The sequence below is a fragment of the Anomaloglossus baeobatrachus genome, chromosome 4 (genome assembly GCF_048569485.1).
Source record: "Anomaloglossus baeobatrachus isolate aAnoBae1 chromosome 4, aAnoBae1.hap1, whole genome shotgun sequence".
Classification (NCBI taxonomy): domain Eukaryota; kingdom Metazoa; phylum Chordata; class Amphibia; order Anura; family Aromobatidae; genus Anomaloglossus; species Anomaloglossus baeobatrachus.
Window position 1 is genome coordinate 490,274,080 of NC_134356.1, and position 26,281 is coordinate 490,300,360.

Here is a 26,281-nt window from a genome sequence, read left to right on the forward strand (position 1 = left end):
TCCTACAGTAATGTAAGAAAACAAAGCATGGCATATATACAAGGCTAGTATAATCAGGACAGATGCAGTATATTGGCCTCCCATCACTGCTTTATTTAAATTAACCTAATGAATCACAAGGATAACATTTTATATATAGGTACTGTTACTCTATCTACAGATTAGGCTTTCAATCATAGATGCCCCATGCTTCACCCCGCGCTGCAGTCCCAGATTTCATGAATGGTTCATTCTTTTGACCCTTCTCCACCTACCCAAGTGCTGGTTGTAAATGATACATCAGACTCGCTGGGTCAGTGACCACCATTAACCTGGTCAATAAGAGGGCCAGAAAGTGATTGCTCTTGTTATTCATATGAACACTCGTGCATCTTTTCCCAGGTTCCGGCAGACAATAAAATATTTTTAGCCTCCTCCTGGGTGGAGAAGAGGACTGTGTACTAATGCATCAACCTAAAAATACCTAGTCACATGGCAGCGGGTACAAGCACAAGGACACTACCTTCTCTTTTACGGATTTACCACAGAGAATAATGTATTTTATTCTGCAAGCTAAAAAATATGTGGGAAAAGAAGTCATCCTACTGTGTCATGTGTAGGCAGGAGGGAGCTGACCAGCATTATGGGAGGCTTGTATTCACCCAGAATACTCAGCCATCCTCACTATACCGTACATCAAATATTTAGATCATCTTTCCTTCTTTACATTAATTGTTTTGTGCCGTGTTCCTGCCACAATATACAGGTAAAATATGGTCAAAATGGAGGATACCAGAATGTGCCACAATATAATGATGTAGCAGAGCTAATTATGTATTTTCATTAATATTTGTGAGATCACTGCCCAAAGCGTTGACAGTTTGCTCTGTACACATGGAAAACAGAAAAACAGCCAGCCCCAAAATCCACAGGAATAAAAAAATCAATTTATTTCTTAATTTTAAAAAAAAAAATTATATAGTGAAATCGTGTGAATAAATATGTCGTACCCTTACGCGTTTCAGACCGCGTAAGGTCCTTAGTCATAGGCTATGACTAAGAATTATTTTTTGATGTTTTTTGCCAGTTGTCCTGATGAAGGGAGTTGAGTACTCCTGAAACACATTGACCTATGCATGTTAATCCTTTCATCGTTCCGGATTGGTCAATAGCGCGGCTTTAAAACCCGAATTCTTCATTAACCTCTCATTCACAATGTATTGAGGCAGAGGCGCCAGAGCTGGGAAGCTACTGAACCGGACGGTTACCTACCTTTTATACTTGTGTAAAGATGATGAAAACAAACTCGCTTGAGGTCCAATGGACCCAACACGGCTAATTAAGGTCAAGGATGTATATGCATTTACTATGCTTTGCGGAAAGTAATGTGGATCTGGAAATAACCCTTTAATCACATTATCCCATTAGCATCACTTTTATGTGTAACATGTTCTTCATCAGTGGGTTTTGAGAATTTTAAGGTAATTTTACATGGATGAGGAGGGTCACATGGATACAAGCATAAACCAATTAGTAGTTAAACCCAGATCTGTGGAATTTATACATTCTTTGTCATTATTAATGGTCAAGTCAGCAAAGAGAATGATAATTAGTAGAGATACAATGTGTTACTCCATGGAAATACCAGCAGTATATCCCCTCTACAAATATAGTATATGCCCTAAGATTCAGGCTATGAAGAAACCAGTTCTCAAGGAGAGTGTGTATATAGATGTGATATCACTACTGGTTTACCTTTAATTCAATGGAAGTTCTTCATGAAATATAACTTCGGACGGCACACTCGTATATTCTTTTTAAGACCATAGTAAGTTTTGATCAGGAAAATGTTTGTTTAAAGCATAAACAAGAATTTAAGGTGCTTTTTATTTTATGGTCAAAGCTAGGGTTAAAAAAAAAAATTGCTGGTAGTCAACATAGTAAGAAATCTGCTGCTGGCACTCAATGTAGGTGTTCTATTGCAGTTCCAATCCTTGGTGTAAAGCCTACAGTAATTTGGTATATAAATGGGATTGATTACAATTTCGCTTTATTTAGCTTGGAAATATTATTATTATTATTTATTTTTTTTTTAACAGGCAATTGGTAATGCAAAGACCACGAGGAATGATAACAGTAGTCGCTTTGGAAAATACATAGAGATTGGATTTGATAAGAGGTATCGGATTATTGGTGCACATATGAGGACATACTTACTAGAGAAATCAAGAGTGGTGTTTCAGGTATGTGCTTCTGGATTATAGACTAAATATATTTTCAGAAAATTATATAGTACTTAGGTCAGGGTTTGCTTTTTTTTTTTTCTTTTCTTGAAGTTTTTTATATGTTTTTTTTAAATATGACTTGATATTTAAAGGGAACCAAACATCAGGATTTTCATGTATAAGGTGCAGCCAGTGCAGTACTGGTACTATCAGGCACAGGCTGTACATACCATCAGGGGGCAGCTCGGGTCTTTAGTCAGTGAAATCCAACTTTATAAAGTTTGAAAATTCGTGCACTTTTTGATTGACGTGTGCACCTCGCTCCTAATGTCCGGGCGTGTTATGGATGTGTATCCCCCACCCCCCGCCGCCCCCCCGCCTGTTCCTCCCTCTCACTGGCCGTATGTAAATTTCTCTATTCAGAAACATGGCGCCAGAATTGGCACCTGCGCATAGCGCTTATCTCCAGCGCCATGTTTCTGAAGCCCGCTGTACTTAGTATTTTGCAGGAGAGGGCGGCGCATGCGCCCTCGCTTCTTCAGATCCCGTTGTGACCGCGGGAGCGCGCGTGGTCACAACAGGACTGCAGAACAGCTGATGAGAGGAAGCGATTACCTGCAGCTAATCGCGTCCTCTCATCAGCTGTTCTGCAGTCCGCTCCCGCTGTCACAACGGGATCTGAAGAAGCGAGGACGCATGCGCCGCCCTCTCCTGCAAAATACTAAGTACAGCGGGCTTCAGAAACATGGCGCCGGAGATAAGCGCTATGCGCAGGCGCCAACTCCGGCGCCATGTTTCTGAAGAGAGAAATTTACATACAGCTAGTGAGAGGGAGGAATAGGCGGGGGGGCGGGGATACCCGTCCATAACACGCCCGGACATTAGGAGCGAGGTGCACACGTCAATCAAAAGTTGCACGAATTTTCAAACTTTATAAGGTTGGATTTCACTGACTAAAACACCCGAGCTGCACCCTAATGGTATGTACAGCCTGTGCCTCATAGTGCCAGTACTGCACTGGCTGCACCTTATACATGGAAATCCTGATGTTTGGTTCCCTTTAAAGCTCAGTCTTCACATTGGTCAGTGGTGCAGTCACAAGCCTTCTGATTTCTGTAGTTGACTCTTCAGCTTTTCTTTATAGGTTGGGACAAGAGAAGCAGAGTCATCTCATTATCATTCGAGGGTGCAAGAGTTAAAGGAGCTGTCTGTTTTCATAAATAATAATAATTTTATTCATTTATATAGCGCTATTAATTCCACAGCGCTTTACATACATTGGCATAATGCATCATATATTGTGGGTTTTATTTGAATCACGTCTCAACATAGAGCACAGGATGAATGTGATTAAAAATGTCTTATAAATGTTCCCAGTAAAAAGCTTCAAGTCATTCCACAAAATGAAAGCAACTCCCTATTCTTTCATCTGTTAATGAAAATAGGGGGGTTTACTCTGTACTTGTAGCACAAAGGCTTTTAAGAGCATCAAGACTCCTCTTTCTTCAATTCCCAAAAGAAATCTAGCTAAATCTGCCCTCATAATTCCAAAGTGCCTCCTCCATTCTGAGCCCCACTTTGTGCCTAAAAGCATCAACATATTTGTCAGTACAGCAGCGATGATAGACCACTGAATTACTAGTTGCGTTTCTTCAGAAGTACAAGCTGGGCACTACAATGTATGTGCACTACCATGACATATTTGCAGGTTTCATTCTGCAACATCTCCTGCTCATTTCTGGAAATCACCCATTGAGAACAAATCACTACACCCATATATGAATTCCCAGAGGGGTGTAATTTCCAAAATGTTGTCACTTGAGGGGATTTATGCTGTTCTGGCACCTAGGGCTCTGCACATGGAGTCTACTAACTATCCTAGAAATATATATTCTCTAAATGTCAACTAGTGTTACTTCCCTCCCAAACCCTGTGGTGCGGCCAAACGGTATTATTGAGCCACATGTGGGGTATTGCCACATTCATGAGAAACTGTTTAATAAATTTTAGTGCCTTTTTTTTCCTATTCCTTCTTGTGAAAATGTAAATTCTGTGGCTAAAACAGAAGTTTAGTTTTATACATGTAATGGTTTCTTTCTCGCCCAATGGTAAAAAATTATGTGACGCACCTGGGATGGCAAAGTACTCAATGCACCCTTAGATTAATTCATGGAAAGGTGTAGTTTTTGAAATAGGGTCACTTGTGGGGGATTTCTACTGTTCTATCATCTCAGAGGCTCTGCCAATGTGATATATGGTATCTGCAATCCAGAACAGCAAGATCTGCGCTATAATATGGCACTTCTTCCCTTCTGAGCTTTGTATTGCACCTGAATAATAGTTTCTGAACACATGTGCTACTGGTGCACTCAGGAGAAATTGCACAACAAACTACAGTCTATCTTTTCCTATTAACCCTTTTAAAAATTAAAAACTTGGCACTAAAACAATATTTTCATGAAAAAAAAGTAATTTTTTTTCTTCACTGCCCAATAGTATAAAATTCTGTGAAGTACTGTGATGTTAATTTACTCACAAAAAATTGAAAAAAATCCAGCACTCAAAGCATTCAACTGAAATTGTTTTATATTTTATTCATTGATCTGTGTAACGATCTGTGTAAAGCAACGTTTTATTGGAAAACAAAACTTTACATTTACCCCTACTGCCTCTTATATACTTCATTATGGCCCCCAATTCTCCCAGTATAGTGTAATGGCCCCTTTAATCTCTTGTATACCCTATTATGGCCTCGACAAACGTATAATATAAAAAAATAAAGATTATACTCTCCTATTCTTAATTCATTGCACCACAGCGTCTGTCTCCTACTCAATGAGGGGCCTGCGGAATCAGCGCAATGAAATTGCCTCATCATGCTGCTTGCACGGGCACGCTGATGTCTGGTGAGCCGCAGGCCAGCATTCTGCGGCTTAGGAGACTGGCAGTGATAGTGCACGGAGCTTTTGTTACGTGCTCTACCACGGGACTGAATGGCATTGGCATCCTTGTGACGCTGACACTGTTCAATGGGGTGGTCACAAGAGATGCGGGGCTCCAGATCTCAGATTTTTCACGCTAGCGATGCGCCTGCTTACAAGTCTCTCCCTGCGTGCACTTGGGTGGACATATCATTGGTGCAACATGTGCAGCCACACAGGATCACAAGAGGTCCTCTAAAATAGGTAGAATTGTGCATTATTCTGAGCTCTTGGACTGTAAAGGGCCTTTATACTGTTCTGGCACATGGGCCTTTGTTTGTGTGTGGCCACTAGTGTACGTGTATGTATAGAGAGAGACCTGCCACTCCAGGGGAGCGGATAAGGAGAAGCCACCGGGCACACGCCTATCTGACTAGACCCCCCCCCCCATCTGACTATTAAATAATGTTTTCTTTAAAATGTCACAACATTTTGAAGTCTCATATCTTGCTGCAATCATGCACCCATTGTCTATAACATATTGCCCGTGGACCGGGCAGCATGTATCCACTGTCTGTTTTCCTTTTAAATTACTTTTGTAGTTATACACTTCATCCTGTGAGTAGGAATAAGAAATTCCGTGTTACTTATGCCCTACCTCTCTGGTGCTGTGTCGTCTGTGTTGTCATGGCTGTAACGGTGATGCTAATGGCCACCAAGACTTTGGGCCGTGGTGGAACAGCATTAAAATAACGCTGATCTTCTATTTAAAATTGTTGCTTATGGCATAAACCATTGTAAATCTCAAAAACACTTTAATAATCAGCTGTGCACAGATCCTGGGGCATTAGATTGAATCTGTCACCGGTTAGCCTGCCCTATCTCATGTAGTGACACAGACCGCGATTCAAGCAGTGGTTTACTTACTATTGTTGGTGCCATTGTTCACTGCTGTTTATCTGCAGGGGATGATGGTGATGTATTCCTAATATTCAGGAGCTGTGTGCACACCCTGTCTTTCCGCTGCTGATTGACAGCTATCTACCTATACTGTATGTAGGGAGGAAGCTGTTGATCGGGGTCTGGAGGCAGAGTTGGCCCTCGGCTCATTAGAACTACTCCACTAATAAAGTAATCCGGTGCTAGAACCCGGGTGTCATCAGATTGAGCTGCATAAATCTGGCGACAGATTCCCTTTTATGAGACTGCTAACTTCTCTCTGATATTCAGTTATATATGAAAATGGTCCTACAGACCTAGAGACTTATTCCCTTGTTTTGCAGTTAGTACAATCCCATCAGTATATTAGCACACATGACCTCTGTCACTGTAAGTCCCATGGTTCATAGCTCTTATAGATCTAGTATTCCGTGATCTTCTTCCGAAAGTGCTCTGTCTGGGGATAATCTTACTGTGGTTAATCTGGCCTTCATGCATGGTCACTCATCCTCTGTTCCCAGACATGTGCTGCTCCATAGACTGTGACTGCACCATGCAGACTCTGATGGCATCTGATTGAGTGCTTGGCGCAGACTGGTCAACTAAGGTTAGGAACGTCTGTAAGATATTGTGTAAGGCCTGGCAATTTTGAATGCGTAAATCTTAAATACATTGGTATTAAAAATAAAAAAAAAATTGTACTATGTTCTGTTCCTCGGTTGCCTCTTGTTGGGAACTGAACTATTTCCAAAGTCTAACGAGAACGGGCATACTCTTCAGTCCACGTGCTGAATCAGCCTGTGTACTGCTTACAACGCACGGGGTCATCTGTCAGATTTAATGCTTACTGAGCCGGACTTTGTGAGCTATGCAGTAATATATGGATTGACTTTTCTCTGTGTTTGCTGTTCTTTGTTGTAGGCGGACGAGGAAAGAAATTACCACATATTTTACCAATTGTGCGCCTCTGCCTCTCTACCGGAGTTCAGTGTCCTTAAACTAGGTATAAGTATGACAAACACTACAAGGGTGCTTGAGTGGGAAGAATAAACATGGCCATGGGAACGATGTCAATGTTGGGCAGAAGACATACCAATCTAATGTTTATGGAAGTATGTGATATTCTACCTGTATGACAGATTTTGTAGTAGAAAAGAAAAGGACCTGACATGTTAAAGGGAACCTGTCAGGTGCAATATGCACCCAGAACCACGAGCAGTTCTGGGTGTATATTGCTAATCCCTGTCTAACCGTCCCTGTATACACTAGCATAGATAAAGAGAGATTTAGAAAAATGTTTTTCTACAGATCTTATATTGTATGCTAATGAGCGAGGGGACTAGTCCCCTGGGTGTTAGTTCCCCTTGCCAGTTGGCTCCATTAGCATGTTAGTACGCACCTTTGGGCGCGCTAACATGCTAATGAATACGCAGCGTCACAGGATGATCTCACTCACCTTTCCGCCGCCATCACGTCCGATGCTGGATTTCGGCTCAGTGTGCATGACTCCGGAGTTTGGGTCATGCGCACTATAAAGTCGGGTGGACGCGTTCTGGCTTCAAACTGAAGTAGTGCGCATGACCAAAACTCCGGGGTCATGCGCACCAAGCCGAAATCCCCCGTTGGACGCGGTGGAGAGGTGAGTGAGATCATCCTGTGATGCTGCACATTCATTAGCATGTTAGTACGCACCTCTGGGCATGCTAACATGCTAATAGAGCCGACTGGCCAGGGGAACTAACGCACAGGGGACTAGTCCCTGCGCTCATTAGCATACAGTAAAAGATCTTTATAAATACTTTTTCTAAAGATCTCTTTATCTATGCTAGTGTATACAGGGATAGTTAGGCAGGGATTAGCAGTATACACCCAGAACTGCTCTTGGTTCTGAGTGCATATTGGACCTGACAGGTTCCCTTTAAGTTTGACATGGCCAATCCTTTTGTGCCTGCAATGATGGTTGCACTTGGCGAACACATGCAGGAGAAATGGCTCTTTAGACTGATGATGAGGTGTGTCAGCGAGGACTCCTTGTCACATATTTAGCAGATGGTGTCATTATCACCTGTACTCCTGTATGGGGAACACATTCCCTATCATTGCATCATTTTAGTGCTGTGTGTAGACAAGAGAGGTAGATTTGGAAATGGATTATTTTTCTGCACAATAATATGCCCATAAGTTAAGTTGTAATCCATTATAGCCATCTTCAAAAAATTGGTCAAGCGCTTTATTGTAGGGTAAACTTTTCTATGTTCTTAATTGTATATTATGATGTGTATGAAAGTATATACATAGATAAAGATTTAAACCCGTTCTGCTGCATTAATATGCCGGAAGGCATGTTATTATTTATCTGCTGCCGTCAAAGGTCACCGAAAGTGAAGTCATCTGGAAGTATTTGTTAAAATCCAGAAGGAAGTGAGCGCCACCCCTGGGCCCAGATTTGTCTCCAGAATTATTGATCTCGGTGTCCTTATGTTCCCCTAGAGATTGATAGCTATTCCTGTATAGGTAGGAGGCTATGAGACTTGTTTCCCCTGAATTGTTTCTGTAAGGTGACGTCACCCCTGCCCTTTCCTACGACATTGTGTTTAATGGCTTTATACAGAAGCTGCTGTTACAGTGAAAAATAAGGTGGTGACAAATCAATTATAGCTGTTGTCATGACCACACATATCGTCATAATATCTGTCTGCCAACTTCACGCTGCACTTTGATGGAAGGGCAGACCTGGATCATGAAGATCTGGTGATTCACTAGGAAAGTGTAGGCTGTGAAATGCGTGATTGCACCAAATCCAATGTAACGGCACCCCAGTCCAGGGTTTGGAGATCTTCTTTGTGATGTCAGTTCTTATTGGCCACAAATAGTGATCACATTTCTCACACATATCACTTCTTTATCACAGGAAAGGCCAGTAGTTTCCACTATACCAACCAAGGGAGAAGCCCGGTGATTGATGCCGTTGATGACGCAAAAGAACTAAGGAACACCAGGCAAGCCTGTGCTTTACTAGGTGGGCTATCCTGGACCTCTACCATAGATGAGTGCTTGTCTAGTAGCATTTGCTTGTTTAGGTATGGGTCTAATTAATTTTCAAACTTCTGTTTTAAGGAATTGGAGATCAATATCAGATGGGAATCTTTCGAATTTTAGCCTCTATACTCCACTTAGGAAATGTAGAAATTAAGTCTCGGGATTCCGACAGTTGTGTAATTCCGGTAAGTGTTCTTCAGCATCGCACGGTGTCTTTTAAACTAGCAGCTAGAACAATGGGTGACATTTCTGCTATAGTAAACAGTAGTCTTATGGTCCCACTGCTGGAGCATCTTCACCCTTTACCTCTGCATTATAATGTTCCTCCTGAAAATGGAGTAATAATTGACAACTGGGTGTTACTATTCCTGCTCATCATATGGGGGTGTCCCTACACAGTCTGACACGCTAATGCTGATGGGACAGTGTCAGGGTGGGTATAAACAACCCGCTCCCCATTGGTATTATCTATCCCACAGTTCCCATGTAAATACAGTCTCCTGAAATCTAGTGAAGACTCACGGGGAAGGTTTATTTGTGGAAGATGCTAAATTACACAATTTTTAAAATGAGTCTTAAAGTGGCCTGCCCCTCTAAAGTGACTTTCTACAATGGCCATCCTCAATCAAGTCCCTTTTTTATTAAAAATAAAATATCTTTCTTTGCAGACATTGTAGTCCATAGAAGTCTACAGATGATGCTGAGCAGTAGTTGTCTCTTGTACATGCTTGCCTTCTCAGTCTTCTATGGGCCAAATTGACCTTATTAGAACTCAAAGAAGTCTCTAAGGAGCTGAGCTTGTGCAAGTTTCAGCAGGAGACGCCGTCCGAAACAAAGAGGAACGGAAATCTGACAAACTCGACCAGGGCTAGACCTGCATTCTGACCGTAAAAGCACTTATTACACTTTCCCCAGGGGCTACACATTTTTTCTCACAAATAGCTCTATACTTTTAATTGATGTAAATTGCGACGTCCTTTCATTTTTAAGAGGGACATGGTAATGGACAAAGCCCTGCTGGTCTGCAGGGAGAATTCTGCATTAGTTACTGCATTGGCAGCAAGCATAGTCATGGTGGCTCAGCAGCTGCAATCAGCTCATCTGTTAGAGGATTATAGGCAGGGGCTTCTCTCTGATCACTCACACTACAGTTAAAAAGAAAAGACAATTGTCTTAAACCAAAAATCTGTTTTAAGCGGATTTCTCATCTCTCCACAGTGATTGATGAATGCTGTGTATTTGCATACATAGCTGCCAGCCAACTATCAATGCAGGGGAGTGCTCCTCTCATGAATACAGAAGACTCATAACTATTCACCAAATGCCACCGCACTTGTAATGGTAGTAGCGGGCTTCTCGTGAGTAGTATGAAATAAGGCAGCATAGTCTGGGGTATTACATTCTCTAAGATCCTATCCCAATATGTAGTAGGTGTAATAATAATAGCAAATACCTCCAATTAGAAATGTAGTAAAGTTCTCCTCATATAGCTATGTCTCTGACCTCATGTGCGGGGCATTGGAGCTTAGGTATTCATGGTTACGTCCACTCATATAGTGACAGTTAGGCTGGGGCCACACGGGGATTACTGCGATCCCCACTCATGACACTCGGCTCACGCTGGCAGTACAGCAGAGCCGAGTGTCATGCTAATGTCCCTGCGACTGAGGTCCGACCGTGCGAGTGTACCTCAGCTGCGGGGGCGGGCCGCTGCTGCGGAGTGGCTGGTCGGCACGGAGGAGGGGGTGGAGGGATTTATCTCCCTCTCTCCTCCGTAGCCGGCTATTGCCATTCTCGCCCTGCACTCGCGGTACACCGGTGTACTGCGAGTGCAGTGCAATTTTTTTTTTCTCTCACCCCATAGACTTGAATGGGTGCGAGAGAGAGACTCGCATTACTATCGCAGCAAGCTGCGAATGTTTTCTCGGTCCGATTAGGGCTGATAAAATAATCGCTCATGTGCGCTGAAACACAGGCTAATATTGGTACGAGTGGAATGCGATTTTTTTTTTTTCTTCATCGTTCCTTATGGGAGACCCAGACCATGGGTGTATAGCTTCTGCCTCCGGAGGACACACAAAGTACTACACTAAAAGTGTAGCTCCTCCCTCCGAGCATATACACCCCCTGGATGACAAATCCAACCAGTTCAATGCTTTGTGTTCAGGAGGTCACACACACGCATTCTCTGAATTTTAATTTTTGATTTTTGATTTCAAAGATTTGGAAGAACAGTGGGTCCAGTCTGGACTTCCGGCATGTCCCTTCTCACCCCACTGTGTCGGCGGTGCTGTTAAGGTTGATTTCACATGCCGCGCTCCTTCACCATCCCCTGAGGCTCTGGCTTGAAGTGGAAGCCATCACGGTTCTCACTGCTTTGCAGGAGACCGGTCTCCATCCGCAGCCCTTTCAGGATCCTGCCGGACGGAGCGCTCACCCCCCAGGGACCTGGCACCTGCGTCTCACAAGCTAAGTACTGAGACGTTATTACCACAGAAAGTGGTCTTTCCAGGGGTCCCTTGTACTTTATATATTGGGGAGAGTGTGTTATATGACTGTGTTAACATTTCCGGCCGGTTCTCCAGTTTTCACTGGAGAACCGCGCCGATGGTGCCTGCACGCTGGCCGCATGTTTAAATCTAGGCCCCGGCTTCGCCTGAGGCCTAGTTTCGATTTCACTGCCCCTGCATGTCAGTCATGCAGAGGGACAGTGCGGCTCCGCCCAGCGGCTGTTCAGCACAGGGAACGGACACTCCTCACTGAGGAAAGATTCCCTCCCCTGTATACCTCATTTGCCCTCCGGATCCCGCTCTCAGAGTAGGCCCCGCCCCCTCTCCTCGCTCCGGCGCCATTTTATCAGCGTTCTCAATGTCTGCATAACCACATTGTGACAAATGGGGGCCTGGGCTGGGGGATCTGGAGGGCACAGAGATGTCTCTATGTTAAACGGTCTGGCAAGCCACAACCTCCGGTTGTGCAGCTGCTTATATACTCTGTTTATATACTCTGCTGGGGGTCATTCTGGACAGAGCCCCCACTTCTGCAGCATGTCTCACATCAGAGCAAGGCTGCAAGGCTGTTCTTAATATGCACTGCACGTAGACTCGTACTGCTGTACCGAGCACATAACCACATTGTGATGCTTGCTCTAACATAGTGGTCCCTCAGCCTGGAAGCTCATCAGTGGTCCCTCCAGCTGCTCCGGCTCCGGTGGCTGAACCCCCGGTTTGGGTAGAATCCCTCTCTCCAGGGGACAGCTGTCCCGGACTCTGCTGAGCATGCATCAGCCCCCTTCTCAGGGCGCTTCTGCTGCTACGGCTCGCTCAGCAAAGCTCACAGAGGATTCTTCATCTGGTCTCAGACCCCGTCCTCCTAAAAGGAGACGCAGGGTCCCCTTTCCTTCCTCGTCCTGCAGCTCTGATTCACGAGCTGACTCGCAGGACGAGGAGGATGTCTTTACTAGGAGCTCGGACGCTACTTCATGTACCCCATTGATCTGTCCGAAGGTGACGCAGATGCTAATGATTTGTTTGTGTCCATTATATTTGTACTGGACCTCAATCCGCCTGTATCAGGGGAGCATCCCCCTCTGGCAGAAAGGCATCAGTATACCTTAAGAGAACAAGGAGTGTGTTCCTTAACCACTCCAGTTTTTCAGCCCACTGTGACCAAGCCCAGAGCCTGTCCTGACAGACGCTTCCCAAAGCGTGGTTCTGATGACTGTTTCCCCCTTCCACCAGAGGTGGTCAAGGAGTGGGCTCATTCACCAAGGGTGGACCCTCTGGTGTCTAGACTTTCAGCCCGGATAGTTGTATCAGTGGCTGACGGCACCTCTCTAAGGATCCCACTGTCCGCCAGGTTGACCTTCTGGCCAAATCTATATATGAGGCGGCAGGGGCCTCGTTCTCCCCATCTTTTGCAGCAGTGCGGGCTCTCAAAGCCATCTCTGCTTCTCTGGAGGAGATGCATTCCCTCACCAGGGACTTTATGCCCGAAATGGTTGCCTTAACTTCCAGGCTTCAGTCTTTTCATCCTATGCCATGTCTGCCATGCTGGAGACTGTCACCCCACTGCGGTGGCCTCGGCTACTTCCCTCGCTATCCGCAGGCTCCTGTGGCTTCAAGAGTGGAAGGCAGATGCTTCTTAAGAAGTTCCTTGCTGGGCTCCCTTTTGCTGGGACCAGTCTATTCGGTGAACAACTGGATGAAATTATTAAGGAAGCTTTTGGCAGGAAGAGTACTTCCATGCCACAAACCCAGGAAACCTGTCCAGGGCAGGAACCAGTCGAGGTTTCGTTCCTTTCGTTCCTCTAACTGGTCGTCCTCTAAGCCCTCGGCCTCGTCCACTAAATCAGCCAAGGTCCGTAAACCAACTGGCGCATGAAGCCGCGTCCTCAGAAGTCCGCAGGAGCTGCTGCCACCAAGGCAGCCTCCTCTTGATTATCTGGCCGCGCCAGCAACGTCCTTGGTCGGTGGCAGGCTCTCCCACTTGGGCGACGTGTGGTTTCAACACGTCTTCGATCAGTGGGTGTGGGTTACCATCTCCCACGGCTGCAGAATAGAATTCTATCCAGCCCGCCAAACAGAGTTTTTCTGTCAACTCCCCCCTGCTCCAAGGCCGCCGCCTTCTCACAGGCAGTGGCATTCTTGCAGGCCAGTGGAGTAATTGTACTAGTTCCCGACTGGGAACGGTTCTGAGATTTCTACTCAAATCTCTTCCTAGTCCCCGAAAATGACGGTGCCTTCCGACCTGGATCTCAAGCTTCTCAACAAGCATGTTCAGGTGCAGCATTTTTGCATGGAATCTCTGCGATCAGTCAATGACCCAAGGAGATTTCTTAGCATCCATCGACATCAGAGATGTCTATCTGCATGTGCCAATCGCAGTTTCACACCAGCGTTGGCTACGTTTTGTAATCGGAGAGGAACATTTCCAATTCGTGGCTCTCCCCTTCGGGTTAGCCACGGCCCCTTGTATATTCACCAAGGTCATGGCAGCAGTGGTTGCGGTTCTGCACCTCCAGGGGTTGGCAGTGATTCCTTACCTGGACGACCTTCTAGTCAAGGCTTCATCCAGTGCAGACTGTCAGCGGAGTGTCTCGCTCACTCTCGCCACACTTGCAAGTCCACTCTGACCCCGACCCAGGAACTTACGTACCTAGGGATGCAATTCAAGACTCTGCTGGCACTTGTGAAGCTGCCCTTAGTCAAACAGCAGTCCCTTCATCTGGCGGTTCGCTCTCTGCTGAGGCTCCGCCGTCATTCCATCAGGCACCTCATGCAGGTGCTGGGTCAGATGATGGCGTCAATGGAAGCGGTTCCCTTTGCCAGTTCCATCTGCGTCCCCTGCAGCTGGACATTCTCCGCTGTTGGGACAAGCGGACCTCTTCCTTGCACAGGCTGGTGGCTCTGTCGCCACAGACCAGGAGCTCTCTTTAGTGGTGGCTTCGGAAACTCTCTCTGTCCCAGGGACGCTCCTTTCTGGCCCCGTCCTGGGTGATTCTCACCACGGATGCCAGTCTATCCGGCTGGGGAGCAGTGTTTCTCCACCACCGAGCACAGGGCACTTGGACTCCGTCCGAATCAGCCCTCTCGATCAATGTGCTGGAAATCAGAGCTGTGCTCCTAGCTCTCGTAGCTTTTCACCACCTGTCGGCGGGCAAGCACATTCGAGTCCAGTCAGACAACGCGACAGCAGTTGCCTACATCAATCACCAGGGCGGGACTCGCAGCCTCCTAGCCCTGTTGGAAATTCAACGCATCCTTCAGTGGACGGAAGACTCCAAGTCCACCATATCCGCAGTCCACATCCCAGGCGTAGAAAACTGGGAGGCAGATTATCTCAGCCGTCAAACCGTGGACAGCGGCGAGTGGGCCCTGCATCCGGCAGTGTTCCGGTCAATCTGCCGCAAGTGGTGCACTCCGGAAGTGGATCTAATGGCATCCCGGCACAACAACAAGGTCCCGGTTTACGTGGCTCGCTCCCACGATCCTCAGGCCTTGGCGGCGGACGTGCTGGTTCAGGATTGGTCCCAGTTCCGTCTGGCCTACGTGTTTCCCCCTCTAGCTCTCTTGCCCAGAGTCCTGCGCAAGAGCAGAATGGAGGGCTGTCGGGTCGTACTCATCGCCCCAGACTGGCCCAGGCGAGTTTGGTTCCCAGACCTGCTCCGTCTGTCCGTAGAGGTGCCGTGGCATCTCCCGGACCGCCCAGACCTTCTCTCACAGGGTCCGTTTTCCGCCAGAATTCTGCGGCTCTCAGATTGACGGCGTGGCTCTTGAGCCTTGGATCCTTTCGGCTTCAGGCATTCCTTCCGAGGTCACTCGGAAGTCTTCCTCGGCCAGGATTTACCACAGGACTTGGAGAATTTTCCTGTCCTGGTGTCGCTCTTCCGGCCATGCTCCTTGGCCGTTTTCCTTGCCGACCATCCTGTCCTTTCTACAGTCCGGTCTGCAGCTAGGACTGTCCCTCAATTCCCTCAAGGGACAGGTCTCTGCTCTGTCAGTGTTGTTCCAGCGGCGTATCGCCCGACTGACCCAGGTGCGCACCTTCATGCAGGGCGCATCTCACATCATTCCGCCTTACCGGCGGCCTCTGGATCCCTGGGACCTTAATCTGGTCCTCACGGCCTTACAGAAACCCCCCTTTGAGCCTCTTAGGGAGGTTTCGTTGTTTCGTCTTTCACAGAAAGTGGTCTTTCTGGTGGCCATAACTTCTCTCAGGAGAGTCTCTGATTTGACTGTGCTCTCTTCGGAGTCACCCTTTTTGGTTTTTTCACCAAGACAAGGTGGTTCTCCGTCCGACTCTGGGCTTTCTCCCTAAGGTGGTGTCTCCTTTCCACCTTAACCAGGACATTTCATTGTCTTCCCTTTGTTCGGCCCCTGTGCATCACTTTGAGAAAGCGTTGCATGCTTTAGATTTGGTGCGGACGCTCCGGATCTATGTGTCACGCACCGATGTTCTTAGGCAGTGCACCTCTCTTTTTGTGCTGACCACAGGTCAGCGCAAGGGTCTCTCGGCTTCTAAACCAACCCTAGCTCGTTGGATTAGGTCGGCCATATCCGATGCCTACCAATGTTCTCAGGTGCCTCCCCCGCCGGGGATTAAGGCGCACTCGACCAGAGCTGTCTGTGCCTCTTGGGCTTTCAGGCACCAGGCTACGGCTCAGCAGGTCTGTCAGGCTGCCCCTTGGTCTAGTCTGCACACCTTTTCGAAGCACTACCAAGTGCATGCTCATGCTTCGGCAGATGCGAGCTTGGGCAGACGCATCCTTCGGGCGGCTGTCGCCCATTTGTGAAGTTAGGTTTTGCCTACTTCTCAGTTTCTGTTTATTTCCCACCCATGGACTGCTTTGAGACGTCCCATGGTCTGGGTCTCCCATAAGGAACGATGAAGAAAAAGAGAATTTTGTTTACTTACCGTAAATTCTTTTTCTTATAGTTCCGACATGGGAGACCCAGCACCCTCCCTGTTGCCTGTTGGCAGTTTTCTTGTTCCGTGTGTTTTTCACCGGCTGTTGTTGTAGACAGAGGTTCCGGTTATTCCGAGTTTTACTCTATCTCTACTTATGGGTGGATGTCCTCCTTCAGCTTTTGCACTTATCTGGTTGGATTTGTCATCCAGGGGGTGTATATGCTCGGAGGGAGGAGCTACACTTTTAGTGTAGTACTTTGTGTGTCCTCCAGAGGCAGAAGCTATATACCCATGGTCTGGGTCTCCCATGTCGGAACTATAAGAAAAAGAATTTACGGTAAGTAAACAAAATTCTCTTTTTTTTTATCGCACTCCACTCGCACCGTTTTTCTTGCCATGTGTCTTAGGCCTTAGATAGTTGCTCATGGTCGTAACCATGGATACCTGATACCTAAGCAGCAATGCCCTGAACATGAGGTCAGAGACATGGCTATAATATGAAGTATTTGCTAATATTATTATTATTACCCCTTGAATATGGGAATAGCATCTTGGAGATAGGAATACCCCTTTAAATTACATATTAAAAATACAGCAAAATATCGAAGGTATCCTTTTTTTTTTTTTTTTTTTACCATACACTGTTGTACAAGAGTTCCTTTCATTTACCTTTTGGAGCTGTTGGTGTGTTGTGTAAAGTGGAACTAAACATCCAAGCAATTTTTGATATATTATTCCTCTTGTGAAGTACTGTTGATTGATGGCGGTTTGAGTTTTGAGAGTGAAACTGATTGATCAAACCATTGATCAGAAGCGCTCCACCTTCGTCTAAGCATCCATACAGTCGTGTTCGAGCGGTATAGAAAGTCTATGGGTGCGCACGCCTCTACTGGTGGCTGGTCTCTTGCTGCTCTTGGGTTTTGCACGTTCTCCGATATATTGCTGCCTCTTTGAAGCACTATTCATCAGAAGTGTTAAAAGTTTAGGGAGTTTCAATTTTTACCTATACATTTAAGTATAAATAGTCTACAATGAGCTAAGCTGACTTCATCAATAATGCCCAAGCTTTTTCTTATTTGGGATAAAAGATTAAGATTTTGTCAATTAATGAAATACTTTTCTTATGGGCTTTATATTTTAATTTCAGCCAAAGCATCCACCTCTTCTCCTATTTTGTGATCTGATGGGAGTGGACTATGAAGAAATGTCTCACTGGCTTTGCCATCGGAAGCTTGTAACCGCCGCCGAGACATATATCAAGCCAATTTCCCGGCTACAAGCCGTCAATGCCAGGGACGCTCTGTCCAAACACATTTATGCGTACTTGTTTAATTGGATTGTTTGTCATGTGAATAAAGCCCTACTGTCATCTGCCAAGCAAAATTCCTTCATTGGAGTCCTGGATATCTATGGGTAAATATGTATTCCTGATTATTCCTATATTGCGTTAGATACTTATTACACTTAGAATAATACGGTTTGTTGCTCAGACGTGTAACATCGTTTAGGGAAAATGGTAAGTTTTTAGCCATTTATTTTCTGTTCATTGTTTATTAATAGCTATTAGTAATATGTGGGGTTTTTTGGCTTTGCGTCATGAAAGTCTGATTTTAGTTAGCGCTCCATTAGCAGACATGATACAAATCAATGTCAGGTTCAATGTGTAATGTGGCCTTTATACCAAGAAGTATTATTTTGATCCTTGGTGGTGTGATTTCTGGGGTCCCTGTTGTCAAACACATTAAAGCCCCCCCGTCATACATATTAGAATTAAATCAGTTAAACCCTCCATTATTAAAATGTTAAGCCATGTAATGTGTATGAGGGCTCTGGGAAGATGATTTCCTTGGAGGATAAGGATCCGGTGTGTCTCACTTCAGTTAGAAATATTACTGACATCCATGAATGAGCCAACAGTACTACTAGCAATGCGTTCCCTCCATTGAATATTTGCTGGAGGTCCTGGATGTTTGTCTCCCAGGGGGCATTCTCTTCGATTGGAGGAAAGAAAATTTCTGCACCAGCATAGAAGAGGGTTCTTCACGGTAAGAGCAGTAAGGCTCTTGAACTCTCTTCCTGGGGAAGTGGTGATGGTCAACTCACTGAATGAATTTGAGAGGAATGGATGCTTTTCTTGAAAGCAACAGTATAAAAGGTTATGAATAACATAATATTACAGGTAGATAGTTGACCCAGATTAGGAGTCTGGTAAGAATATTTTTCCCTATGAAGAAAATTGGCTCTTACTCTGTGGGTTTTACCTTCCCCTGGTTCAACACTGCAGAACAGCTGCACTAAAAATAGGCTGAACTAGATGGACATAATGTCTTACTTCCACCTTACAAACTATGTCACTTATCAAACATTGATGGTCTATAATAGGGATAGGGCTTCAATATTTTTGTCCCTGAGCACAAAAACCTTAAAGGGAACTTGTCACCAGATTTGGGGACTATAAGCTGCGGCCACCACCAGTGAGCTCTTATACAGCATTCTAACATGCTGTATATAAGAGCCCAGGCCGCTGTGTAGAATGTAAAAATTACTTTATAATACCCACCTGAGGAGTGGTGCGATGCAGACTGGTTGGATGGGTGTCTCAGTTTTCCGGTACCGGCGCCTCCTCTTTTGGCCATCTTTGTCCTCCTTCTGAAGCGTCAGTGCATGACGCATCCTACGTCACGCACACAAGCCGGCATTGAGGTCTTGCGCAGGTACACTACAATACTTTGATTTGGCCTGCTCAGGGCAGATCAAAGTGCGTCTGCGCAGGACCCTAGTGTCCGCTTGTGTGGATGACATAGGATACTAGGGTCCTGCGCAGGCGCACTTTGATCTGCCCTGAGCACGGCAGATCAAAGTATTGTGCACCTGTGCAGGACCTCAATGCTGGCTTGTGAACGTGATGTAGGATGCGTCATGCACTCAGGCTTCAGAAGAAGGAGGACAAAGATGGATGAAAGAGGAGGTGCCGGTACCGGAGAACGGAGACACCCATCCAACCGGTCTGCACCGCCCTGTCTCTCAGGTGAGTATTATAAAGTGATTTTTACGTTCTATACAGCGGCCTGGGCTCTTATATATATCATGTTATAATGCTGTATATAAGAGCCCACCAGTGGTGGCCGCAGCTTAATCCGGTGACCGCTTCTCTTTAAAAGGGACTATCCATCCATTTTTCCTTAGATGGGCTAAAGAGCATCAGACCCTGGTCTGATATTTATGGCCTGTTCTGGCAGAAATTTAAAGGGGCAGTGATGCGTGATTGGGTTCTGCAGCATCTTCATGTTCCGGACTGTCTCATACTTAATTTTTTTTGTAGTGGCTATGCAAGGTGTTACCGTGCTGTCTCATTGAAATGAATGGGATAACACTGCAAAAAAGAAACGTATCCATTACTTGTATGTGCTCAATGGATCTGCCCACGTTTATTAATTGACATGCCTGGTCAGTGAAATAACATCTAGTATCATTGTCATATTATTCTCTGTGTGTTACCAGCTTGGTGATTTTATATCTTCATAGTAAGCTGTTTACCGGTCTTTTGTTCTGCACTTAGTATGTAGTCAGCTATTTTAAGCAGCTTCCCACAGTCTTGCGCACATTTTAATAGCTCCAGAAGTAATGTGATACATTTGCTGACTGTGTTGCCTCAAGGAACGCTGGGTTACAGGACCAGGATGATTATAAACTTTGTCTCTTTGTAAAAAGCATTGTTGTGCCTCATGGTGTTGCAAAGTGAGATTTACATGTGTTTTTAACCCTTACATCTAAATATCATACACTTGGCAATGAAGAAGACATTGGCATCATTTTGTGCACCATAGCATACAATAAAACTGGCACACATCTAAAGAAATATAGAAGTCAGAACATGTATTAATCCAGTCTTTTTCATGGAATTGTAAATTAAATTTGTTGCCTGGTTAAAATGATCAATTTTTAAAGTGACACATCGCTGGAATCAGGGTCTCTGTCTCCACATTACACTGCTCTCAGATGAGATAGCAAAAAGCTGCTGTCAGATTCCCTTTATGGAATCAAAAGGTAGAGGGGGTGACTCTTCAGGAAAACAAAATATTCAGATTGGGATTCTCCGGTCCTGTGTCCTGCACCCCAACTACCGACATACAGCTGATTATACTGGGGAAATCCATGGCAAGTCAGGCGTTTTTCCTGCAGTGCCTGCTGGAGGGAGAATGTAATATTACCTGCCAGTCATTCTGGTATAAAACAAAGCAAGGTTGAAGCCGCATCATATATATATTTTTACAGGTTTGAAACATTTGAAATAAACAGCTTTGAACAGTTTTGTATCAACTACGCCAATGAGAAGCTACAGCAGCAGTTTAACCTGGTAAGAAGCTATGGACCTTGTTCTTTATACTAGTGGTCAGCTAAAAATGGGATGTATTTTTCCTTTATTCTGGGTGTAGGCTAAAAATGGGGTTTATTTTTCCTTTATACCGGTGGTCAGCTAAAAATGGGGTTTATTTTTCCTTTATACTGGTGGTCAGCTAAAAATGGGGTTTATTTTTCCTTTATACTGGTCATGGACTAAAAATGTGGTTTATTTTTGTGAAGCAAAAGATGTTTTGGTGCAGGACATCTGTTTGTTTGTTTTTTTGGTTTTTTTTATGCCTGAATCCTGATCCTCACCACTCAACCAAACACTTATTTTCAATTTGCATGCCATAGTACAGCAGGGTTACTCTCTTGATTGTCGGCCTTCAGGAGATGCTTGCTGATCATCATGATCTTGCGGCCTTTCTTGTGGTTTTTAAAGCAAGCATACGTTGTTGCAGCAATGCGATCAGTCAAATTTCAGGCTGAAACTTCAGTAATAAATGTTTAGACCAGACAAATTTTCCATCTCTGTTTATACTTAAAGGCAATGGAAACCTTTTAATATGTAAAAAATAATTTTCACATATGGAAGTTATTACCTTTAGTTAATCAATTGCACGGAGTCTCGGCCTTCCTTCTCTTCCTTCTTTTTTTTCCTTTTTTCTTTCTTCATTTCCTTCCCTCTCTCCCTTACCTCCTTTCCCTCCCTTCCTTCCCTTTCCCCTTTTCTTTTCCCTTTCCCTTTCCCTTTTTCTTTTCCTTTCCCTTTTTTCTTTTCCCTTTCCCTTTTTCTTTTCCTTTTCCCTTTTTCCTTTCCTCATTCACCTTTCCTCTTTTGCCTTTCCCTTTTTTTCCCTTTCCCTTTTTCTTTTCCTTCCCCCCCTCCCTCCCTTTCCCTTCCCCCTTCCCCTTTTTCACCCTCCTTCCCCCTCCTCCCCCCCCTTTCCCCCCCTCCCCCCCCTTTCCCCCTCCTTCCCCCCCTTTCCCCCTCCTTCCCCCCCCCCTCTCCCCTCCTTCCCCTTTTCTCCCCCCTTCCCCCCTTCTCCTGTTTTTTTTTCCCTTTTTCTTTCCCTTTCTTTCCCCTTTCTCCCTTTCTGTCCCCTGTCTCCCTTTCTTTCCCCTTCTTTCCCTTTTTTCACCCTTTTCCCTTTCTTTCCCCTTGTTTTCCCTTTCTTTCCCCTTTCTTTCCCCTTTTTCCCCCCCTTTTTTCCCCCCTTTATTTCCTCCTTCTGTGTCACTCTTTCTATACCCTCCCTGAAATTGTAGATACTTATCATATTGTGGAGATTGCTGTATAGGCCCCTTACTCCTGCTACCACTAGCACAAAGAAAAGTGAGGGAAAACAAACCATCACAAGCAAGATCTCGAACAGATTTATAACATTTTTTCAAAATTGCATCCGTAATGAAAACTATCTGGAAAGTTTGCTAAACAGGACCTTTCATCAGTTGTACTATGCTAAACTGGCTACATCATGGCATAGTGTCTGCACAGCTGAGTAAAACATAGTTTTTATTTCTGATCTCCGCTGCATGATGCCTCCTACGTAGGATTGGTCAACATCATAAAAAGGAAAAAGTAAACGCCAGAGACTTCTCTGCTAACACCCCCTTGGAAGGGAAATTAGAATTGAGACTTAAAGGGGTTGTCCGGCTTACTTGCAACTGTTGTTGTAATTTTTTTCGGAAATCAATAGTGCACATGAAAATAAGCAACTTTGTAATATAATATCAGACAAATCTGCTTCTTTCTCTGCCAGAATTGAAAGTTGATATCAAAATTCTCAATTTTGAGGTAAAAATCTGTAGTCAGTGAAGACTTTCCCATTACTGAGATAGATGAGCGCTGTAACTGATGAGATTCTATGTAGTTACGTAGAAGTTTGAGGAGCTCTGCCTGTAGCCCCTCCCTCTCCCTGTAGCTCCTCCCTCTGCCTCTAGCTCCTCCTACTGCCTCTAGCTTCTCCTGTCATCATAGTATCTCATCAGTAACAACTGCCATCTCAGTAATGGGAAAGTCTTCACTGACCACAAATTTTACCCCAGAATTGAGAATCTTGATAATGACTGATCAATTCTGGCAGAGAAAGAAGCAGATTTGTCTGATAAGGTATATTACAAAGTTGCTTATTTTAGTATGCACCATAGATTTATGAAATAAAAACTGAAACCAAGGCGTAATCAAATCTCAAAGATCCTATTCTAATATGAAGTAGGTGTAATAATAAGAATATTAGCAAATACCGCCAACTAGAAATGTAGTATAGTTCTTCTGATTCACTGTCGCTTAGCTCATGTGCAGGGCATTGCAGCTTGGGTATCCATGGTTATGACCACAAGCAACTAATTTATGCACGGTTAAAACCATGGATACCTAAGGTACTGCAATGCCCTGAACATGAGGCAAGTGACAGTGAATCAGGAGAACTATACTACATTTCTAATTGCAGATATTTGCTAATATTAATATTGTTACCCCTACTACATGTTAGAATAGGATCTTGGAGATGGGAATACCCCTTTAAGTCTCAATTCTAATTTCCCCTTACCAAGGAAGAGTTAGTAGAGATTCGTCTCTGGGGCGATTACTTTTTCCTTTTTATAATGTTGAATAATCATAAGCAGGAGGCGTCATGCAGTGTAGAAATAAAGAGAGTACACTCCCAGAAAATGATCAGACCAGGCTGTGAGCTGTGTCTGGATATAGAGCTCTGCTTTCCTCCGGATCTCACTGCTGCCATCTACTTATGTTATAAACAAAATAAACCCAATGGTTTTACATAGTAACAGACTGTTGGATCCCGCAGTCATCTTGTCATCCATTGTTAAGTGCATCGAAAATAGAAAAGGAAGCAACTTAGCAAATTAACTTGGTTACATCCTATTATTGTATCTAGACCTGTGCGTCTCAGTGGTAATAGTCTGCACAGGAGCCCTGTGTAGTGTGATATAGCCGTCATGGTCTCTCAGCCCCTTATTGCCAATTGTAAGTTATTTAGAATTAGGCCAGTGATGGAAGGGAGCCTGACTGCAGCATCGAAGCAGCCACAGTGTGTTTGTAGCTGGTCCACAAGGTGCTGTACCCCAAACCACTGAGACTCTCTTCATATTGGTAAGGTTGCCTCATTTTTTATTTCAGATCCCTTTGATATAATATAAAAAGCATTAGTGATGCAGGTGAATCTTTTGCCTTTAAATGGGGTTGTCTCATCTTATCGAATTTCTATAATTGCAAAGTATTTTTGAAAACATACAATTTACCTCTTATTAAACATCATCTCTGCTTTTAAGAACTGAGGGATATTTAATTTGATAGTTTGCGGTTCACTGGCTAGATTAGCGGTCACCTCTGCCATCTATCAGAGGTGGCCAATTTCCCCAGCAAGGAGCGCGTGATTGCAAGCTTCTTGCTATACACCTTGTAAGCGCTGCTCTGAAACTAGCCGGATCCCTGGATTTGATCAGCATCGGTTTCCCTGTTCTCCTGTGATGTAGCAGAGGTAAAGCTGTCTCTTTGAAGCATAGTAGAGCAACCAGTTTGGATGAGTGGTGCGACGATGCTGCCGGCCTGAACTCTCCATCTTTTTAAGAGGCACCACCCGCCTGGTAAATAGGAACCAGCGAGGCTGGGAAGCGATGTGATCCTGAAGAAAGAAGTTAAAGGGAACCTGTCAGGTGCAGTATGGCACCCAGGACTACAAGCAGTTCTGGGCGCATATTGCTAATCCCTGCCTAACCGTCCCTGTATGCAGTAGCATACATAAAGGGATCTTTAGAAAAAGTATTTCCAAAGATCTTTGATCATATGCTAATCAGGATAGCGACTAGTTGCAAGGGCGTTACCTCCCCTGGCTAGTTGGCCCCTATGGGTGTACTAACATACTAATGTATGTGCAACGTTAGAGGATGGTCGCGTTCACCTCTTAGCTGCCACTGCTGGTTTTCTGGTCAGGCGCATGATCAGAAGTCCCGATTCTTTATCTATGGTACTAGATACAGGGACAGTTAGGCAGAGATTAGCAATATGCACCCTGAGCTGCTCGTGGTTCTGTGTGCATATTGCACCTGGTCCCTTTAAACCTTTTAACATTTTTGCCTGCTGATTCATAGACCTGTAGGGAAAAATCAGACCTCTGTTTTTTTTTTTTGTGTGGTCACTGTTCTAAATATACCGTGTTTCCCCGAAAATTAGACGTCCCCCGAAAATAAGACCTCCTAGGAGTTTTCAGGGAAGCTTTAATATAAGCTTTAATATAAGACATCCCTTGAAAATAAGACCTAGCCGCAGTCAATAATGAAGTGTCATGCAACGGTGAAAAAGTTAAAGACACTGCAGGACACTTCATTATAGACAGCGGGCACCCCCAGAAGAGAGAAGACAGAAGAAAGAAGTCCCCCGATCATACTTACCAGACGCCGACCGGGAGCAGGTGAGCACATAAAGGTCCTATGGCGGAACACGCACGCACGCACGCACTACAAATCGCATCCACACACTCACAACATCCAGCGATATCGCTTGCTTCTCGGCGGCGATACTGTGCATGCAGTGATCTTCCAGGACCTGCCGAGGATCACATGGCCGGAAGCATGTGGTATCTCCGGATGTTGTGAGTGTGAGAGCGCGTATGTGCGATATCGTGAGTGTGTGTAAGTGTATGCGATCGGATGTGTGCGTGTATGTTGTCTGATGTGTGTGTGTGTGTGTGTGTGTGTGTGAATATATGCGATCGGATCTGTGAGTGTCGGAAGGAGGCAGAGGAGGACGGCGTGCAGCACAGCTGCTGGGACCGCCCACAGGAGGGCACAGGGAGAAGTTGTGTGTGTGTGTGTGTGTGTGTGTGTGTGTGTTTGCTGCCTGCCTGATGTGTGAGACTGTTCTGATGTGTGAGTGTCGGCCAGACGCAGAGAAACACAGCTGCAGGGAGATCACAGGGAGGAATTATGTGGGGTGTGTGTGTGTGTGTGATCTGATGTCAGCCAGATGCAGGGGAGGCGTGCAGCGTACCTGCTGGGAGATCACAGGAGGATCTGGGAGCCATACAGACGCCCTGGGTTGGTAAGTATGATGATCCTGGGATGAGGGGGGTCTGCTTTTTGTGGGGGGTTAACTTAACCCCAACCATGTCTCCCTGAGAATAAGACACCCCCTGAAAATAAGACCTAGCACTTTTTTCAGGGAAAAAAAAATTATAAGACATTGTCTTATTTTCGGGGAAACAGGGTACAATGTGTGATCAAGAAAGAATCCATGTAGGTGCTTTTCATTCTCAGGACCAGCAGCTGGCATAGGTAGTGGATTTTGGAATTCAAGGGTCTCATCTTCTGAGATGATTAGTGTCAGATCTAGTCCATATTTGACAGAAGCGTTACAGGCTTTGTTGAGATTGTGCTCTACTTATAAGTCTTAAATAATAAACT

At 45.0% G+C, this 26,281-nt stretch overlaps 1 protein-coding gene across 1 annotated transcript in view; it reads left to right on the plus strand.

The window, feature by feature from the left end:
* Positions 1-26,281, plus strand: part of MYO5A (myosin VA) — a 276,256-nt gene that overhangs the window by 128,698 nt on the left and 121,277 nt on the right. Inside the window, exons 6-11 of the mRNA XM_075345778.1 lie at positions 2,079-2,222; positions 6,986-7,067; positions 8,976-9,083; positions 9,182-9,288; positions 17,661-17,926; positions 20,789-20,870. Of these exons, the coding sequence (XP_075201893.1) occupies positions 2,079-2,222; positions 6,986-7,067; positions 8,976-9,083; positions 9,182-9,288; positions 17,661-17,926; positions 20,789-20,870 (789 nt within the window). The remainder of the gene's footprint in view (positions 1-2,078; positions 2,223-6,985; positions 7,068-8,975; positions 9,084-9,181; positions 9,289-17,660; positions 17,927-20,788; positions 20,871-26,281) is intronic.